The sequence below is a fragment of the Taudactylus pleione genome, unplaced genomic scaffold (assembly GCF_031769625.1).
Source record: "Taudactylus pleione unplaced genomic scaffold, aTauple2 ptg000482l, whole genome shotgun sequence".
NCBI classification, from domain to species: Eukaryota; Metazoa; Chordata; class Amphibia; order Anura; family Myobatrachidae; genus Taudactylus; species Taudactylus pleione.
In genome coordinates, this window is record NW_028284884.1 from 1,289,063 (window position 1) to 1,310,821 (window position 21,759).

Here is a 21,759-nt window from a genome sequence, read left to right on the forward strand (position 1 = left end):
TAAGGGGGACCTTGTCCCCCTTGGCAGCGCTGATGAGGGGTAAAAATATCCCTCTGTGCAGCCACCGGTGGTCTTCTTGTGCAGCCATCAGCATCCCCTGTATGGCCGTTTTTGAGGGGGCGTGGCCATACCCTGCATGCTCAATAGCGGCCACTGTTTTCTGTTTTGTACCACTGTTTTTGGCATAGCATTACCTTATCTATACAGATTGAATCACTGGCGTAACTACCGTAGGTGCGGCTGCTATGGGGCCCGGGCCTCCTACGAAGTTCGTCCCTCCCCCTGCACCTACGCTGCCAGGCAAGCCATGGTCGCATCCTCCTTCAGCAGTGTGCTGCGCAGGGCAGGCACATCTGCCCTCACGGTTGGCTCCGTCTCTCCTCTCTGACTGATACTGGGAGGATTCATGACCGTAATCCTGGAATGTCCCAGGAGGCTCAGCACGGCCACTCCTCCTCCCAGCACCAGTCAGTGAGGAGAGACAGAGCCAAACACTAGTGGAGATGTGCCTGCCCTGCGCAACACACGCTGAAGGATGACAACCACGGAGTAGCGGTAAGTCGCGGAGGGGGGTGGCGAGGGACTTAGGGGGACCCGTGAAAATTACCTCAAAGGCAATGCTATTAAAAAATTGCTGTTATCATTGCAACTGAGCTGGCCCATCCACTACACAGTCTAGACTTCCGCATAGGGTCCAGTGGGGCATTTAGGGTGGATTACTTTAACCGATTGTTATGTTTTCCTTAATATGGCTCTTATATATTGGGTGCAAAGTTTGCCTGCTAGTGGGAGATTCCGTTCCAAACGATGTGCGCGTAGTGCTGCCAGAATTTTTGTGCTCAGAACATCACTGAAGCTCTGTTACTGTAATAGATAAGTTATATACACAACTGAACACTGCAGTGATGTTCGGCAGCACATTGCCACAAATTGAATCAGTCACTAAGATTGTCATCCTGAGAAAGAGTGATAGCAGCAACACTATCTCTCCTCTATTTTGATCAAAATAATAAACTAGATAAACTAATCTTAATAGTACTTAATACTAATAAACATGTATGTAAAAGGTACCAGGACATGACAAAACTTCCTATATTTAACAAAGATTTACATTGTGATTATCTACCATTGACCTGTGGTGTGATAACCTGTGCTGTATTCTGTGTACAGTTAGAACAGGCTTAAAAATAGTGATGAATAGAGAAGACCTGCCCCTTTCACTAGATCATGTCCCCAAACTTTATATTCTGAGAGGATGTCACATATAAATAACAGGAAGGATTTTGAGGCAAATTAAAGGAAATTAAGGAAATAAAAAAGAAATAAAAAATTCCTAGACACACTAATTTACGTAAGGTAAATTATTGCTACAGTACTTGGACAATACTACTACATTATTCTGTTAATATTTACATTAGACAAATACACACTGAAAATATAATTAATAAGGTTAGTATGTATTCTTCATGGTGCCTCCCAAAATAGTGCCATAGCAGTGGCGCACCTGGAGGGATTCCTGGAATCCAGAAACATCTCTCAGCTCCTTTTGTTTCGTGTTGCAATTTGCATTGAATTGTTGCTTTTTATAACAGGGAGTGGTGCCATGATGATCCGATCTCAGCATCATGCAGCAACTCCCAACAGGTTGGGGTATTACAGAAGGGTATGGTTCAATGGGTCTACAATTTCTAGATAGACAGTGATTAGGTAGACAAGGGAGGGAAGATAGACAGGCAATAGATAGACAGGGACTGAAGGTCGACAGGGTCTGAAGGTCGACACACTAAAGGTCGACTCGTAACAAGGCCGACAGGGACAGAAGGTCGACAGGCAAGGTCGACAGGTACAGAAGGTTGATAAGCAATAGGTCGACAGGTACTAAAGGTCGACAGGCAATATGTCGACAGGGTCAGAATGTTGACACACTAAAGGTCGACTGTAACAAGGTCAACATGTATGAAGGTCGACAGACAGAAGGTCGACACACTAAATGTCGACTGGCAACAATGTCGACTGGTATGAAGATCGACAGGCAGTAGATCGACACTCATATAGTCAAATGGTCGACATTTTTTTTTTTAGGGTTAGTGTCAGGGTTAGACACTTACTCCGACAGGTCGACTAGTAACAAGGTCGACAGGTATGAAGGTCGACAGGCAGTAGGTCGACACTTATATAGTCAAATGGTCAACACTTTTTTTTTTTTTAAGATCAGGGTTAGGCACTTATCCCGACGGTTAGGGTTAGGCACTTACCCCGAAGGTTAGGGTTAGGCACTTACCTCGACGGTTAGGGTTAGGCACTTTGGGTTAGGCACCAAGAGGAGGGTTAGGAATAAAGATTAGGGCAAAAAAACAAACAAAAACATGTCGACCATTTTTATGTCGACTATATGAATGTCGACATGTGTCGGACATTTGCACGTCGACTATATGAGCGTCGGCCTGTGTCGGACATTTGCATGTCAACTAAATGAGTGTTGGCAGGTGTCGACCATTCGCACGTCGACTATATGGATGTCGTCATTTGTATGTCGACTATGTGTTGACATGTGTTAACCATTCGCATGGCGACTATATAAGTGTCGACCATTTACATGTCAACTATGTGTGTCAACCTAATGACCATGTTGACCTCGTTACCAGTTGGCCTTTAGTGTGTCGACCTTCTGACCCTGTCGACCCATTGCATCTCGACCTATTGTCTGTCGACCTTCAGTCCCTGTCGACCTATTGCCTGTCGACCTTCTGTACCTGTCGACCTTCAGTCCATGTCGACCTATTGCCTGTTGACCTTCAGTCCCTGTTACCAGTCGACCTTTAGTGTGTCGACCTTCAGTCCCTGTCCACCTATTGCCTGTCTATCTTCCATTGTCTATCTAAACACTGTCTATCTAGACACTGTAGACCTAAAGACCGGATACCATTATGGAATGTCAGGAAGTATTATTCTGTTCTTATGATAAATTCTGCAACAGAAAGTACTAATACCTCAGAACCCTAAGCATTGACTTTACGGGCAGGTTGTATTCACCTAGTGATAATGGAGCCATATAATTAGCAGTCGTTGCTTGTTTTGAAACTAAGGGGCTGATTCAGGTTGGATCGGAATTGCAGGTTGCGTTGCTGAATCAGCCCCAAGTATTTAAGAAAAGCTACATGTAATGCTATCTCCTTTAGTTGCTCAATGTTGCCATTTAAACTTCATTAATCTCAACCACAGAGACTGATGGTAAAGGAAATGAACTGTTGATCACAAAATATTGTCAACAATTCTTTGGGCATTTCATTTGATGTGCTTAATCATCTAAAATCACATCTAGTAGTCACACTGTATATGCATTCCATTTGATTTAGAATGGCACATGTAGCCCTAGCTATAGGGTATATCTGTCTGTTAAAAACAATTGGATATACTATAGCTGCCCTCCCTTTTTGGTTTGGAAAGTGGAATTATGCACACAGATATACTGCGCATAAGGGTACTGTCATCTTTTGACCATAGAAAGAGTAAAACCAGAGACATTTTGTGTGACTCATATTCCATAAGAATGAGAGTCAGTTACAGTATATTGTAAAAGTCTATATATTGAAAAGTCTATGGCCCTCATTCAGAGCCGTACGCTCTGAGCAGAGCGCACGCTCTGCATGAGGGCCGGGCTCCTTTTTCATGGAGCGTCCTCCTGGACGCTCGTATAGCTGTGGGTCACCACCCACAGGCTATACGAGCGTGCATTTTGATGGCCGCGATGGTCGTGACCATCGCGACCATCGAAATTGCGAGCCGGAGCCTGCGGTTGAGGTTTTCAACCGCAAGCTCCGGAGTGATTTTGGCTCTATCAGAGCCAAAATCACTCCCACTGACATCACTAGTGATGTCAGTGGGCCGGCTTCTGACGGGAGGCGTTCCCGTGGGAACGCCCCCGTCAGGGAGGCACGCCCCCGGCACGCCCACCAAAGGGGGCGTGCTGTCAATCAACATTGACAGCACGCCCCCTTTGATCGGACACAACGAGCGAAGGAAAGTCCTTCGCTCGGCGTGTCTGGCGCATGCGCACGACGGAGCTCCCTCCGTCGTGCGCATGCTCAGTGCAGACCATCGACCCACTTGCGAGCGTACAGCCGCTCGCGAGTGGGTCTGAATCAGGCCCTATATCTTTACAACTGCCTTGCAGTTCTCGGATGGGTAATGTTACACAATATTCCTTTCTTTTTATAATAAATCTACTTGTCTTTAAATATATGCAAAAATATATAGAAATGCATTGTGTCAATTTTGTGGTGGCAACTCAGTCACCTGTGTACACAGGTCTTAATGAATGGTTACAACTTGTTTGCTTGGCTATTTCACTTCAGTAATTCAGAAGGTCATTTGGAAAGTTTGGTTATCACTCTAATCAAAGCTCCATTTTCATCCTTCAGACGCTGGTTGTCAGACTTCAAGTCCGAGAGGACCTAAAAGAGAAGTGTAAGAATCAATTAGGCATGCCTTTGTAATAGATAATGATGTAGCAAAGATGTAGATAATGAAGCCTTTATATTTTGTTGTATTTTCTATGTAAATGCTAAGTAACCTAGGGGGCCACATTTATCAACGAGTTTTATCACTTACAACTAGAGATGTGCGCCGACCCTCGTGTTTTGGTTTTGGATCTGGATCTCCCCTGGTTTTGGATCTGAATCTGGTTTTAGATTTTTTTTCCTTGGTGTTTTGTTTATCGGTTTTGGTTTTGGATCTGGATTTTTTTCTTAAAATATCATAAAAACAGCTAAACTCACATCAAATGGGCCTGTTTTTGTTCCTACAGTATTTATTAACCTCAATAACATTTATTTCCAGTAATTTCCAATCAATTTTGACCACCTCACAATATAATTTTTTTCATCTAGTTAAGGCCAAAAAGGTTGCATCCAGCTAGCTGGCTGACTAAGCTAAGTGACACAGTGGGCGGCACTAACATGTGGAAGTTCAGCTTCCACTTTCCAACACGGATACAGTGTGTTATACAGTGTGGGTTGGATACACCAATAGTGCACTTACTGTGACAGCAGTGTCGGCAGTGCGGGGTGCTGGCGGTGTCCTCAATGCGGAAGTGCCGTCAGTGTTGGCAGTGTCGTGGTCTTGGCAGAATGGGGGTCCTGGCAGTGTCCCGAGTGTATAGTGCCAGCATTGTTGGCAGAGCGGGGGTTCCAGGGGTGTCCTCAGTGCAGGAGTGCTGACAGTGTCGGCTGTGCAGGGATGCCCTCGGTGTGGGAGTAGCGGCAGTGCAGGGTCACTGGTGGAGTCCTCAAAACATGGGGCAGTAGTGTGGGGGTACTGGCAGTGTCCTTAGTGCAGGGTGCCGGTGGTGCAGCAAAGCAGGGGTACCAGCGATGTCCTCAGTGCTTGTGTGCTGACAGTGTCAGTAGTGCAGGGGTGCCGGTGGTGTCCTCAGTGTGGGAGTGCCGGCAGTGTCAGCCCTGCGGGGGTTGCTGACGATGCCCTTAGTACATGGGATGGCAGTGCTGCGGTGCTGGCAGTGTCCTTAGTAAAGGGTACCGGCGATGTCGGCAGTGCGGGGGTGCCAGCGGTGTCTTTAGTGCAAGTTTGCTGGCTGTGTCAGCAGTGCAGGGGTTGCTGATGGTGTCCTCAGTACGTGGAATGGCAGTGCTGCGGTGCTGACAGTGTCCTCAGTGAATGGTTCTGGTGATGTCGGCAGTGCGGGGGTGCCAGCGGTGTCCTCAGTGCAGGTTTGCGGACTGTGTCGGCAGTGCACGGGTGTTCTCAATGCAAGGTGCCGGTGATGTTGGCAGAGCAGGGGTGCCAGCGGTGTCCTCAGTGCAGATTTGCTGACTGTGTCGGCAGGGGTGTTCTCAATGCAGGGTGTCGGCAGAGTGGGGGTGCCAGTGGTGTCCTCAGTGCATGTGTGCTGACAGTGTCAGCAGTGCAGGGGTGCCAGTGGTGTCCTCGTGTGGGAGTGCCGGCAGTGTCAGAGGTGCGGGGGTTGCTGACTGTGTCCGTAGTACATGGGATGGCAGTGCTGCGGTGCTGGCAGTGTCCTCAGTAAAGGGTACCGGCAATATCAGCAGTGTGGGGGTGCCAGTGGTGTCTTTAGTGCAGGTTTGCTGGCTGTGTCGGCAGTGCATGGGTTGCTGATGGTGTCCTCAGTACGTGGAATGGCAGTGCTGCGGTGCTGGCAGTGTCCTCAGTGAAGGGTAGTGGCGATGTCGGCAGTGCGGCGGTGCAAGCGGTGTCCTCAGTGCAGGTTTGCTGACTGTGTCAGCAGTGGAAGGGTGTTCTCAATGCAGGGTGCCGGCAATGTCGGCAGAGCGGGGATGCCAGCGCTGTCAGATTTGCAGACTGTGTTGGCAGGGGTGTTCTCAATGCGGGGTGACGGCAAAGCAGGGGTGCCAGCAGTGTCCTCAGTGCATGTGTTCTGACAGTGTCGGCTGTGCAGGGGTGCTGGTGGTGTCCTCAGTGTGGGAGTGCCGGCAGTGTGGGGGTCGCTGACGGTGTCCTCAGTACATGAGGCAGCAGTGCAGGGGTGCCGGCAGTGTCGGCAATGGTGGTGTCGGCAGAGGGGGATGCTGCCAGTGGGGGTGCCGGCGGTGTAGGCAGCAGGGTGTGCCGGCGGTGTCAGGCAGTGGAGGATGGTGGGTGCCATCTTCTTTTGCTTCCTGTGTGCATATTAAATGGGCTTAATGCTGATTGGCTGAGAGCCGCTCAATACAAAACCTCGCGACCCGACAGCGGGATCGCAAGGTTTTGCCTAGGGTGAGCGATCTGGGGAAGGCAGGGAGATCCGAGCTTGGCTCAAATTGCCCCGGATCCCTGAAATTCGGGAGGGGTCGGTTTTCTGAGAACCAAACCCGCTCATCCCTACTCACATCATTCATTTATCAACGAGATTTATCACTCACAATGGGTGATAAAACTTGTTACGTATAATAATGGTGCCACAGCCAATCAGCTCCCAGCTGTCAACTGTTTGAAAAATAACAGTTGGGAGCTGATTGGCTGGAGCACCATTTATCATACGCAGCAAGTTTTATCACCCATTGTGAGTGATAAATGTCGTTGATAAATGAGGCCCCTAGGGACTTGCATATCTCAGATGGGAAGTAGTTATGCTGGGTACACACTGGCAGATATATTGGCTGATCAATTGATCGGCCAATATATCGTGTGCTTGCTGGCCAAACAAACTAGAAAGCTTGGGATTGGATTCTATGAATGTTGAATGGATAAGATCAAGGTTGCAGGATATGTAGTAACAGAGAGTTGTAGTAAATGGAGTGTATTTACAGGAGGGAAAGGTTACCAGTGGAGTACCCCAGGAATCTGTACTTGGGTCTGTGCTTTTTAATATCTATGTTGGTGATATTGCAAATGGTATTGAAGGGAAGGTATGCCTTTTTGCAGATGACACAAAAGTATGCAACAGGGTAGACACACCAGGAGGGGTAAAACAAATGACTAAGGATCTGGGTAGACTAGAGTAATGGGCAAGAACATGGCAACTACAGTTTAATAGTTTAATGTAAAAAAAAATGCAAAATCATGGACACTATAATGGAAAATATAGAGGAGGAAAGAGATTTAGGAGTCACAGTTCAGATGACTTGAAGGCAGGCAAGCAATGCACCAAAGCAATGAGGAAGGCAAGTCAGATGCTTGGTTGCATAGGGAGAGGAATCAGTAGCAGGCAAAAATAAGTGATAATGCCACTGTATAGGTCCTTGGTACGGCCTCATCTAGAATACTGTGTTCAGTTCTGGAGGTCATATCTCCAGAAGGATATAGACACATTAGAGACGGTACAAAGAAGGGCAACTAAAATGGTGCATGACCTACAGCACAGAACTAACCTAGAAAGACTAAAAGATCATAATATGTATAGTTTGGAACAGAGAAGGGAAAAGGGGGACATGATAGAAACTTTCAAATACATGAAGAGTTTTAACAAGGTACAGGAGGGAAGCATTCTTCAAAGGAAGAGATGTACAAGAACATGAGGACATGCACCGAAACTGGATGGAGGTAGGCTCAGAGGAAATTTGAGGAAAAAAGATAAGTAGAATAGCCTCCCATCAGATGTGGTTGAAGCTAAGACGGTGGAACAATTTAAACAAGCTTGGGATAGGCATAATAATATCCTTAAGAGACACGTAAGGTGCAAATAGGGTTAAAGTTGCCAAAAGGATAGATGAAAAGGGGCAGACCAGATGGGGTGAGTGGTTCTTATCCGCCACCAAATTCTATGTTTCTATGTTTCTATATATAAATTGAAGCAAATTATTTTCAGTAGGCCAGCCTAAATTCCAATGCTGAAATACACCAGCATTACACTGCAAACAATAGGGCTCATGCAAGTTGGACGTATGATGGAGAAAAAGTGGCAAAATGCATCTTTTCACACTGCACATTTGTACCAAATCATAGGCATTCTGATTGAGTGGTATTTAGCGTATACAAATCATTGCCTGAATGGGGCAGAAATTCTTGATATGTTTGTACAATTTTGTGGTATACACAGTTAGTAAACAGTAGATGACAGCGGAAAGCATTGTTGTAGACACACCAGCCAGATAGACTTAACCAGGAAAATGGGTTTATTGCAGTGAAACAGTTTTGTACAGCCGTAATGACAGTTACATACACAATCAGCAAACAGCAGACTGTCCAGTCATGTAGGTATTGCGAGATATAGCAGGTCCCCCTCGGAGCCAAGGACTACACATCTGTGTAGTGCTTTGGTGCTCAAACACAGTGACCCAAGATGGAGTCGCACATGCGCAGACTATCTTTTGGCATCCTCTTGGTAAAGGATAAATGTTTCAGATACAGAGCATCATTGAGGAATCACAGTAGCACACTCCAAATACAAACACCCCACCACCGTGCAAGCTCTCTGTTACATAAACATATATATGGCTTCCTTTGCAGCAATCTAAAATGTAAACATGTAATACCATACCAACATGTTCAAGTATATTCTAGTCTACATTTCTGTAGAAAGAAGACTAACAACTTTGATGTAATCCCTTTAGTGAGCATATCAGCAGGAGTCTTGTCACTTGCTATATGGACCACAGCAAAAGATCCATTCTCCACAAGCTCATTGGCTTACTATACTATACTTTGCAGTTATATTTTCAATGTAGGTTTCCTGATCTATATATGATTCCTTTCTCTAAATCTCTGTAATTCTCAGGCCTAGCAAGTGGTCTGCAGTACCTAAATACTTCATGTTGAACTTTTCTCCTAACAGCTGCTTAACATTTGTGATGTGCCGTTCTTGGCCTGCTAGTCACAAATCATAAGAATACACAACAATAACAAAGAGTTTCTATGTATTTGTGGTAGAGACAATAATCAGTATTTGGACACACAAAGTCCATTATTTGCAGTACAGCATCTAGCTTGAGGTACCAACAATGACCACTCTGTTGTAGACCATACAAAGCTTTCTTTAAGAGACAGACTTTCCCTCTTGATGTACATCACTTCTGTTACGCTGAGTCAAAGTCTAATTGGTGTTACAGCATATTGAACAAGGTAGATATAGTAATGGCAAACGTAGTATACTGTACCTTGCTACAGGAGAGTAAGTTTCACTGTAGTCAACTCCAGATATCTGCATATAACCCTTTGTGACAAAGCAAGCTTTGTAATCGGCAATACTGTAGTTCCATCTGCTTTCATCTTTTTGCAGAAAATCCACTTGATCTTTACTGTTTTGCGGTGGCCTCTCAACTACAGTTCATGTGATATTGTCATTGGGTGATGTCATCTCCTTATTTATTGCTGATTTCCACTCATACCAGATGTTACTTGACTTTGCCTCTTGGATATATTGAAGTGAACAGAATGCGATATTTGCAAACTCATCATAATATCTTTTAGGTGGTTTTCCACTATTTGGCCTTGCAGAAGTTCTTTTCTGCGGTTGGGTGTCCATGCTGCTTTGTTTTAAGTGGTGCCTTTTCTTGGAATATAATATCTCTTGGTTTTATAAGATTTCTCTTTTTAGGATTCATTTACTCTCTTGACAATATCCAAGCATGATACACTTCACAGATTTGGGATCAAGCTTATGTAATTTCTTCTTGGGATTTGTCAATAAGCAATGCACCAAAATACTCTGATTGATACTTGGCTTTCCTCCAAGTGTCTTCTATAACAACTGTGGGAGAACAGTTCTTTTTTTAGATACACTGCTGTAGATACTGTTTCTTCCCAAAAATTCTTGTTCAGGCCAGCATCCTTTAGTATAGATCAAGCAACATAGCATTTGATGGCAGATAAGAACTAATCTGCACTTTAGGGTTAGGGTATTAGGGTTAGTTTAGGGGTTTGGTTTAGGAGTTTGGGTACTACGGATAAGGGATAAGGTATTAGGGTTGGTTTAGTGGTTTGGGTTAGGGTATTAGGGTTAGTTTAGGGGTTAGGGTATAGGGGATAGGGTATTAGTGTTGGTTATGTGGTTTGTGTTAGGGGTTAGTTTAGGGGATTGGGTAAGGGGATTAGGGATATGGTTCTAGGGTTGATATAGTAGTAGGGGTAAGAGTATTAGGGTTAGTTTTGGAGTTTGGGTAAGGGTATTAGGGTTGGTTTAGTGGTTTGGGTTAGGGTTCTCCATTCTAGTGCCGTTTGCACACTCAATTACAACATTCTGCTCTGGCGTATATGCAATGGACAGTTTATGATCAATACCATGCTTCTTTAGAAAGGTTTTAACATCTATGTTTAAATATTCTCCATTGTAAGACCTCAAGACTTTCAATTTGTAACCAGTTTGAGTTTCTACTGATTTCTTGTAGTCAGCAATTTTGTTCATCACTTCATTATTTTCTTTGATGAAATAAATGTGTATCATTCTAGTGAAGTCATCGATGAATGTTATGAAGTGTCTGTAACAACTTATATAATTTTCACCTCCATTGGACCACACACATCTGTATGCACCAATTCCAAGGGTGCCTCAGCTATGCTTGCTGATTTTGGGAAGGGTCAATGGCTTTGCTTGCCTATTATACAGCATTCACACACTTGCCTTCCAGGTTTGCTCACCTTTATCACTGCAACCATCCCGTCAAGAAGTTTAGGGATGCTGTCATATCCAAGGTAACATAACCTACTGTACCAGAGTTCCATAGACTATGAGTCAAAAGTCATCATTGCATAGCACTCATCTACGGTATGTCAAGGACATATAGTTTTCGGCTCCGGGTACCTGTTGCTATTGCGGTCCCCCTTTTGTTTCGCACAACACACTTTCCTTATGCAAACTAGACTATTATATCCTTTCTGGTTTAGGACACTTATGGCTATGAGGTTTATTCCCATATCTGGTACATATAACATATCTTAAATTTCTGTGATTCTGCACAGGTGGGTTGTAACTGTCCCAACTTTTGTAGCTGTAAGTACTTTATCTCCTATTCCTCTGACTTTTATAGGACCACACGTGCTGGCACGGTATTTTGTAGATCCGGCTCGGGACCCTTAGATCTGACTGATATGCATAGGAAATGAAGTGGCTTGATGATACTTTGGCTCATGGGTATGAACAGGTACTTAGGTACACTAGTGACAGTGTAGGAACCAGAGACTTGTGATATGCAAGGATACTGGACTGGAACCGGAGTGAACAGACCAGATCCACTGGGCAACCCCTCATCTAGTCGTGAAGGCCAGCAAGACCAGGGATATACTCCAGCAACAAGCGTGAAATCCAGGACTCAGAACAGTATAATACTGATAGATAGGAACTCAGAACTCAAGCCAGGAATCAGAGTATTATGTAGTCAGAGTACAACTTGCGGAATCTGTAACTCTTGTACAGCTCTGAAGCAAGACCTGGAACTGGAACCGATGAGCAACTCAAAAACTGAGAGTCAGGATAGGTAATACAGCTTACTGGAAACCTTAGTGTACAGACCGTATTCTGCACATGGAACTCTAGCCCTGGAACTAGCAACTTTTTCTCAAGACAATAGCACACTGTGCAGGGAATCCAATGCAAGCTCAGCACAATAGTATAACCTGATAACCTGGACAACCACTGAGGATAGAGTACAACAGCATAAGTAACTTGCATGCACTGTCCCAGCGGTATGATGGAATGAAGACCGTGGCTGAACTCGCCGGCTCTGCACTGAGGAATAACAAGTCGGTATGCAGTGTGGAAGCTGTCATGCTGATAGGTGATGGTACACAGCGGCAGATAGAAAAGTGGTATACTTGCTAGCAGAGACGAAGTGGTTGGAGAAGGTCTGTATGCAGCATGGAAGCTGTGGTGCTGACAGGTAAAGGAACACAACGGCAGATGGAAAGCAGTATACTTGCTGGTTGAAACTAAGTGGTTGGAGCAGATCTGGAGCACAGTGGCAGATAGAAGACAGGTCTGTATGCAGCGTGGAAACTGCAGCGCTGACAGGTGACACTACACAGCAGCAGGTGGAAGGCTGGTAATAGTAAACTCACTGGCTGACCGGAGTGGAAGAAGCAGGTCTGTATACAGTATAGAGGCTGCGGTGCCGGCAGGGGAAGATGGTAAATAGTGAGAATCCACAAAGTAGCAGATAGTCACAGAGGACACGATCACAGGATACAGGAGTAAGCCTGTAGCCTAGATCTATCCTGGGTAGGAACATGTTCAGGCAATGTGTTGCTCACAGGAAGTGGTTTAAATAGGAGGTGGTCAATAGCCATTGGTCTAAATGATCAGGTGAGCACACAGGTGCATTAGTTAATCCCAGGGAAGCATCCCTGGGATGTTTTGGAAACTAAAATAAACAAATGTCTGAGTCTATAAGGAATGCTAAGACATGCTAAATGTAGTGAACTACTCTTGCAACTGGCCCAATATGATTACACTTATCACTCCAGCAAGTCCCTGCACACACCTGCACCGCATTACCTTTCAAACACACCATTGGCCTAATCTGATCACACTTATCACTCCAGCTAGTTCCTGCACACACCTGCACCGCATCATCATTCAGCAAGTCCCTGCACACACCTGCACCGCATTACCTATCAAACACACCATTGGCCTAATATGATTACACTTCTCACTCCAGCTAGTCCCTGCACCGCATCACCAATCAGCAAGTCCCTGCACACACCTGCAATGGATTACCTTTCAAACACACCATTGGCCTAATATGATTACACTTACCACTCCAGCTAGTCCTTGCACACACCTGCACCGCATCACCAATCAGCAAGTCCCTGCACACACCTGCACCATATTACCTTTCAAACACACCATTGGCCCCATGAGTCACCTGACCACACCCCCACCCCGGAAGTGCTCTACATAAGAACCTCAGAAGCATTGATCCTCTCACACCTCCTTGAAGAAGGCATCTGTGCCGAAACACACGCTGCAACCCAGCCTCCCAGCGGCTCACCCATCCACACCTATGGCTCCGCACCACCAGCAGCATGACCAAGAGCCAACCTCAGCTGCACACTCCGGTCGCTGACCTCCGCAGACCAATCAGAACAGCCGTGCACCTGCAGCACACCAGCAACACGCTGATCCAGCTCACCAACAAACCTGCAGCTTCCAACCTATCTGCAACGGCCGCAACGTCGACCTACATCACCATAACAAAAAACCTAACGGTAGGTAAGTACTGCCAAGTCGCACACCAACATGCGGGACACCGCACAGGTGTTCCAACCCACTTTGCAAATACCCCCACCCCCCGAGACTTCCTAGACTGTCAACCATAGGTCCAGCAGGGGTGACGTGCAAGGTCACTGAACCGCACAGGAAGGAGCCCCCTTAAAGGGTCCACCTACCTCCCCAGTCTCATCACCACTCATCACTGAACCCCACCCACCTGCCCGGGATCTCAACAGAGCAGCATTGTGACTACTCAATAAAAGATTTTGCCCCAAATTACTGTGTCTCGCTGGCCTCATTTTGATCCTATTTTATTCCCCTTTTCACATTACTCCATACCCAATCACACCCTCCTTCTCACTCCCAAAACACCACCACCACCAGAAGAAACATTCCAATTAACACCACTCACAAACACACACAAGTCATCACCATCACCACTACTAGCAGAGCGCACCTTACCCCCCCTACCCCCATACGTATTCAGTGCGGGAAAGGTACTCCCACACAAAGGTGCAGCACCCTGAAACCACAACACCCCACCCCTTGGTCAATGAGAGTGCAGTTCTACCGCCCATCTTCATACTCTTGCAACTAAACTGTCTTGTGGCACCTGTGTCAATATACCAACAATCTCTTTTTACTAATTTTTACTCATTTTTGCTATTACACTTCTTTTTCTATGTAGCATTTACATTTTCAGTCTGCTGTTAGATGCTTTGTGTCCTGTCTTATGACATACATAGCACTTGTACTTGAATTTTCTGGGCTTTCCATCTTTAGTGTGTACTGCAGTATTCTCAATATTTAATTCAACTGGTACACATTCTTGGAACTGCAGAAGTTTTGTCCTAACGATCTCTGTTCATAGCTTGGGTTTATTCGCTTCTAGAGATACCACTAAGAAATCAAATCCATATGTTATGTTCTATAGCATCGAAAGCGATCCCCTTGTCATCAGCTTGGACTCCTATAGACATTAATTGCTGAGATATGGACATCATCTTATCAATTTATCACTGAATTTAGTATTATACAGTATGCACCTCAGATTAATTCTTCACATGATACCCTTATTCTCATATGTGGCCTGCTGGGCTTTCCACATGTCATGTGCTGACACTTTTCCATGTATGATAGAATAAACATGTTGTTCAACACTTAAGCCTATGGTTTTCATGGCTTTATCTATATCATATGGGTTTGGATTGTCACCTGGGTTAATATTCCATAGCTTCTCACGCTTAAGTTGCATTTCCATTGTGAACTTCCATGTGGCATAGTTCTCTGAGCATCTAAGCCTTATGAAACTCATCATGGAAGCAGCTACTGTATGCGTGTTATGCACTGAGATATTATGCAGCTTCACTGTTTAACTTTTCTGACCTGCAGTGTTCTGTGACATCTGGGGTGCCTGGGACCATAACCTGTTGATATGTGTGTATATACAGTTAGTAAATAGTAGACATCAGAGGAAAGTATTGTTTTAGTCCCACTATCCAGATAGACTGTACCACGGTCTTGAGATTATTGCAGTAAGAAGTTTTGTGTGACCGTACTTACAGTTATATACACAAGCAGCGGAGATGGAGCAGAGCATACAGCAGACTCTCCGGTCATGTATGTAGGCGGTATTGCGGGATATAGCAGGCCCCCCCCTGAGCTAAGTACAGGGGATTGGCGTCGGATCTGCTGTGGAATAAGGGGTTGACATCCGACAGGTATCAACGGTGGATGAAAAATGACAGTCAAAACCAATGCATAGAAAATACTTTTTTTTTAGATTGCGAACTGCCATTGATGCCTGACGGTTTCAATTCGACAGCAAATCTGACCCTTAGTAAATGTATTTGAGTCCCTGCCAGTGGTGCATTTAAATAGTCTTTATATGTGCAGGATGTTACCTTGAGGTCATCCTCCATTTCAGACATTCTGCGCTCCAAAACTCTTTTCTCCTGCAATAGGATATGGGGATGGGATAGATGTATAAATGGTTTGTTTTCAACCCACTACTAATATACTGCAACAAAACAATTGATACTTACTCTCTTTTCAGCCTCCAGCAGCCCAGCCTGACTTGATGACTGGTCCTGTTTCTGAAAAAGTAAAATAGTTTACACAATAAATCCCAACCATGTCTGTGTTTGAAAAATGACAGTTAGGAGCTGATTGGTTAGGACTTTATCTCCATTCACTTTAAGATGTAGTAAATACACCCTAAAGTTAATATGGCAGCTCACATTGCATTATGACATTTTTTCAACATGCCAGATGATAAATCTGAGCAATTCAGTCAGAATATGACCACTAACCGGCCACATAACCTTCTGCACTAACAGGCCCTAGTGAAGCAATTGTAGATCCAACCAATTTGCCTGTAAATTAAGTATATGTAATTCAGTATGACTACCCAAAACTTCAGCATATGTTTATTATTGGTACATACAGCATATAAAATTATTATATATGTTAATACTTTTTTTAAAACAATAGCAGGCTCATAAACTTCAAGGACGCAATCTTAGAAAAAAGATACTAAATGTAATTAAAACTTAATTTTCCTCAACAAGTCTGAAAAATACCATTTAGTTTATGAATGCTGAACAGAAAAAATGTAGTAAAATAATAATAAATGAGTAAAATAGCTAATCAGAATGCAAGGGATTCAAAACTTAGATCAGATTTCATTAACTCTTATTCCCCGTAGACACCATTTTCTGTATATTATATAGACAGGAATACACTATGCTGTCTTTGCTCTAAAAAGTTAATACAACAAAAATTTGACCCACAGGCATTTTACCATGGGTGCAGAATGTACAGTCCACATGGGACCATGAGTGGCATCTACTTGACATGAAGGTGCTCTATGAAACCTCCTGCAAAGATAATGAAACAACCATGCAGGCTGGCATAATATATACTTCCAACCATTCCAATTTAAATGGAACAGTGCCTATTTGAGGGTTCTGTCCCGATGTCACTATCGAAATTGCATTGAGTTGGGAGGAATAACTTATTCACACTGCTTTGCATAGTAGAGTAGTGATGAATGGGTACCGGCCGCACATATCACTGGTGCATGCGGCATAAAAGAGGTGATAGAGAGGGTAGCGGCAGTCCAGCGCTAGGCTAGTAATTTACGCGGCCATGCCCTCTGTCCTGATCTGCACACGTCCAATGCTGGAAAGTATGCTTTAGCTGCCTCTGCACACATCTGTTCAACTTGGCCCTTGCCCCCAAAAATACCCTTGACTTGACCATATAAAATTTAGAATAATAAAATAGGGGTATGTAAGTTCTGTCTTTATTTTGATGTGTTGCTGACGATGAACATTCTTAAATTGCTGTACACAAAAGATCCTTATGCTTTCTATTGTAGAACAAAATGTATGGGTGTGGTATGACATGTCGACATTCATAATATCAACATTCCTTATGTTGGCACCATAATGTCAACATCTGACATGTTAAATAAATAAATAAATAAATAAATGTTGCCTACTACAATTGTTTTTCAGGTCAGTGTGATTTAGTTGTCCCCAGTTTTAGATTACAAATTCTCAGATCCATGAATTCTTCACACTGTGAAAAGGATCCCATTCCAGGAGTGCTGCTGAACACTACCTCCCAACTATGAAACCAGGACCATGAGTATGAGCAGCCACCAAGCAGTGGCTCCAGCATTGGAAGTGGATGTACAGTAGTTGCAGTACATGGGCCGCGGTTACGTCATGTTGCGGTTATAATACTAAAGGAGCTGGTGACCGATACACTTGATAACTCTCCTTACGGTTACTTGCGGTAAATTCTTCCTTCATAGAAGTACTCCTTGAAATAATTTTTGTATTTTTAGTTTATGCTAAATGGAATAAATTATGATTTGATCATCTAAATTGTGTTTTCTTTACCTTCACAACTCTTTCCAGCTTGGATTTAATATTAGCAAGCTCCAATTGGGCCTCCCGAAGGTTGCTTTTGAGCTTCTCATTTTCATTAAAAGCACTCTCATACAGCTGATAAGGAAGCAGAATAAACAAATGAAGCACATAGTGAAAAAAGTTGTACATTAAGTAACAAATTAACATTAAGCAACACAACTAAATTTCCAAGCTCATAAACAGCATTTTTTCCTATGTAATGTTTTGCTAACTATTATTTTATACACGATAAATACATAGATAGATAGATAGATAGATAGATAGATAGATAGATAGATCGATATAGATTTATTAATATTTATATATACAGGTTGAGTCTCCCATATCCAAATATTCCGAAATACGGAATATTCCGAAATACGGAATAATTTTGGCATGACTGAGATAATAAAGCCTTTGATTTTTGATGGTTCAATGTACACAAACTTTGTCTAAGGCACAAATTATTACAAAATATGGTATAAAAATACCTTCAGGCTGTGTGTATAGGGTGTAAATGAAACATAAATTATTTAAGTTTGTACACAAACTTTGCTTGAGCCACAAAAGTATTGAAAATATTGTATAAAATGAGCTGCAGGCTGTGTGTATAAGCTGTATATAACACATAAATGTATTCTGTGTGTATATTGGGGTCCCATTCCCAAGATATTTCATTATGATATGCAATTATTCCAAAATACGGAATATTCCGGTATCCAAAATACCTCTGGTCCCAAGCATTTTGGATATGGGAGACTCAACCTGTGTATATATATATATATATATATATATATATATATATATATATATATAAACAGTGATAGCAGTGGTGCTTAAAAGAAAGTCCAGATAACCTTACATGGACGAAACGGGTTGAGACATCTCTCCTGATTTTCCATCTAATTTGGCTGTTTCCTGCAACTGTTGTTAGTTGGTGTAATAAATATGTTTTAAACGTATTACGTCACTTTTTCTTTATATATGGATTGGAGCTCCTAAGAAGGTTCTGGAGCCGGGATTCTTCATAGATGTTATATATCTCAAGTGAAAATTACCCAAATGAGGGCAAGATGTACTAAAGGGATAAATGTGGTGAAACCCCTGAAAATTAAGTTTTTTGGGGTTTTACCACATACCCCATATGTACTTCGTCATGGTGGGTAACGCCACCTTCAGAGATTAACTTCAAAGTGGACACTAATACCCCTATCACACTGCCAGCAATAACTCAGGTTATTTTGCGTGAACGCTCAGTAACCTGGGTTATTGTGCAGTGTGAAAGGGCCAGGTTAAAATAACCCGGGTCGAGCAACCCGGGATCTCAACCCAGGTAACAAGCAGGGTTGAACTCGGGTTCAACCCGGTTCTCGGTGCAGTGTGAATGAGTAACCCGGGTTGATGCAACCCAGGTCCCGTTCACAGCCTAGGAGGAGCCAACGCTTGAGATGATCTCATCTCCAAACACCGGCTCGTCACGTAATGGCGGTGATGTAATTGACATGGCAATAAGCCAGGTCGGGCCGCCAGTCTGAAAGGGTTCGCACCCAGGATGGAACCGTGTAAAAAGTCCCGGGCTAGCGGTGTGAAAGTAACTTAACAGTATAACAGAAACCAGCTAGCGCCAGCTGCGTCCAGTTCCCAGTGTACAGTGCCCAGTGGCCATGCACATTAACTGTGGCCATGCCCATTGTATATTTTTTTTTACCCTGAAATGTTGGATGGTATGTGACATTTTTACTCGCCCTCTAAGCTGGTGAGCAGAAATCGCAGAAAAATTACCAGTTTCATCACTCAAATGGGACATTTTGCGAATGGGACAATGTTCCGTAATTTTTATGGGCTGCTTAGTATTATGTATATACAGTATGAGCAGGGGCGTTTTAAGACGTTTGGGCCCCCTCCTCTCCATCAGTGGCTCGGTGCGGAACTGAGCGCTGTAGATTCTGGCTTCATGCCAGAATCTACAGCACATGCGTGAGTCTCCGGGAAAATGGCGCCCACGCCTACTTTCCCGGGGACATCTTTTCTGCGCATGGGCAGAACACTGGGAAAATTGCCGCAGCCATTTTCCCAGTGTGTGTTTGCTGCTCTGCGCTGCGGAGCAACACTTCGGGAATCGGTGGAGGGGTAAGTATGATTACCTATGGGTGCAGGGTGTGCGGTGTGGGCCCTCCTGGAGCCAGGGGCCCGTGTGCACCGCACACCTTGCACCCATTATAAAGACGCCTATGAGTATGAGAGTATTACCCAGCAGCAGTGAGCAGGGTGACTGTAACAGGTGGGTCCATGATACAATGTATCATCTTTGCTGTACGTGTACAGTGTATCTATGTATGTATATGTCTGTGATACGTCCTCACCCGCACTGCACATTGGGCCATGGTGTATGATATTATATTCTATTGCATTGTATTATGTTATGTGGCCTCTCTGTGTATCGGGCAGAGACCAATAGTGTGTGTAAGGCTTTATATAGAGATATATGTTTATATGTATATCTATGTATGTAAAAGACTAACGCTGCTCCTCACCTCTATGGGGGGGAATTCAAGTATTTTGTGCCCCGGCGACCACTAGATGGCGCTCAATGGAGGAATTCAATTGTTGCTCCATTAGCGTGCGCAGAACAGCCTCCACTGACATTTCTGATGGCATCCCCCTGAGCTGCCGAGCAGAAATGACCGAAAAGGGACCTGTTTAAGCGCTCAACTTGACTTTCGCAAGTGTGACAATTTTGACAGGTTACTAACTAGTTAATATATAATAGGCTTGGATATAAGTAATATCAATAATCTATGTTCTTGCATATTAAAACAGTCTATCATGTTAGAGGCAGTGTAAAAGAGATGCTTTTGTTTTAGAAGACCGCAGATAATCGAGTTTTGCGTGCAAAGAAAATATGCGTACAATTGCCAGCAACCAGTATATACTTGATGAAAATAGGAGTATTTATGCATCTGGACAACACTGCATAACCCGCAATTCCGTGGACACGCCCTCTCAGAAGTTTGCTTGCATGAGAACGCCCAGTTGCAGGCCAGTTCCGCCCTTTCAGTTGAGATACAACTGAATGCATACAACTCAGCATTGTCCATATTTGCGTAGATCAGTTCCAGAGCTTGTACAATGTGAAGACATGCAAGATATGTTTTTCAAATGGGCACACTTTCAACTATGTATTGGCCCCTTTTCCTCTAGCAGGGAAGCATCTGTGTGGGAAGACCAATCTTAGGGGTTACTCTGTCTTTGGGCTCAGGAAGTGATCAAGCATGGATAACCAATCACTTTCTTGTCTCACTAATCTCCTACTTTTAGTCAGATATGTACATTGTATACCTGTGATGTCGTTTAAGATGAAGACCACGTACAGACTACTATGGTACCACTTTGATGGATAGAACAGTTTACTCATGTATCCTGATCTTTCCAGCATGGTCATGGTTTACTCCAATTGCTTTATTCAAGAATCCAGGCTCCTGTGCTGTGATCCACTTTAGAAGTTGTTGTTGAGCAATCCCAGTGCTTTACACCAATTAAGAGGTAGAAGGGAATCCAGTTGCCCCTTCAAGCAAAGTGGTAGAGAGAAGGTTTCTTATGGGCAGGTGTACAGAGAATGACAAAAAATATTGTGTACACTCTACCTATATGATAAAACGTTCTTAGTTCTGAACGTATGAAACTCACCAATATACAGTATATGAGAAGGTTGAATTTTTTTGTTGTTGGTAATATTGCTTCCTCACATGCATAACACTTTCTGTTTCTTTGTCAGGAGCTTTTCAGCATCAGAGAATTTGAACAACTGGTTCTTTCTTTCTTATTACAACTTTGATAAAGCTGGCAGAACGCCTATGAATCATGTGTCAAGCCATGTCCAAACCAGAAAGATTTGCTAATTATTTAGTATCTGTGCGGATTCTCTTCATATTGGACATTAAGGACCTGATTCAGAAGTGCACATAATGCTGATGTTTGCGCAGCTGAGCGATTATTTGCTACTGCGCATGCACGATATGTTCTGAAAACCCATACAGCAGATGCGTTCCCCTAAGTGTACGCATAGTCTACTGTTGCATACAGAGGCACTGACATTAGTACCAGTGAGGCAAACACGTGGGTGTTTCTGGGAGGTGGCTAAAGTGTGCGCAAATAAAGGCTATCACATGGGCATATTATGGGAGTGTCATGGGCGTTATCAGACACAGAGTCGCAGCC

General features: G+C 43.8%; 1 protein-coding gene and 1 long non-coding RNA gene across 7 annotated transcripts in view; one reads left to right on the forward strand and one right to left on the reverse strand.

The window, feature by feature from the left end:
• Positions 1–472: 472 nt before the first annotated feature.
• Positions 473–21,759, forward strand: part of LOC148502815 (uncharacterized) — a 42,726-nt gene continuing 21,439 nt past the window's right edge. For 2 of the 3 annotated variants that reach the window (XR_015869967.1, XR_015869968.1), the window contains exons 1-2: positions 483–555; positions 4,422–4,467. This is a non-coding gene — a long non-coding RNA (uncharacterized LOC148502815). Of the gene's footprint in view, positions 556–4,421; positions 4,468–21,759 lie in introns of all 3 variants that reach the window. The other variant, XR_015869969.1, reaches the window with a different exon arrangement.
• Positions 4,332–21,759, reverse strand: part of LOC148502816 (protein phosphatase 1 regulatory subunit 12B-like) — a 107,006-nt gene continuing 89,578 nt past the window's right edge. For 3 of the 4 annotated variants that reach the window (XM_088449330.1, XM_088449331.1, XM_088449329.1), the window contains exons 4-7: positions 17,533–17,637; positions 15,667–15,717; positions 15,526–15,576; positions 4,332–4,454 (exon numbers count right to left, since the gene is read on the reverse strand). In XM_088449330.1, the coding sequence (XP_088305456.1) occupies positions 4,368–4,454; positions 15,526–15,576; positions 15,667–15,717; positions 17,533–17,637 (294 nt within the window). In that variant the 3' untranslated portion in view covers positions 4,332–4,367. Of the gene's footprint in view, positions 4,455–15,525; positions 15,577–15,666; positions 15,718–17,397; positions 17,407–17,532; positions 17,638–21,759 lie in introns of all 4 variants that reach the window. The other variant, XM_088449332.1, reaches the window with a different exon arrangement.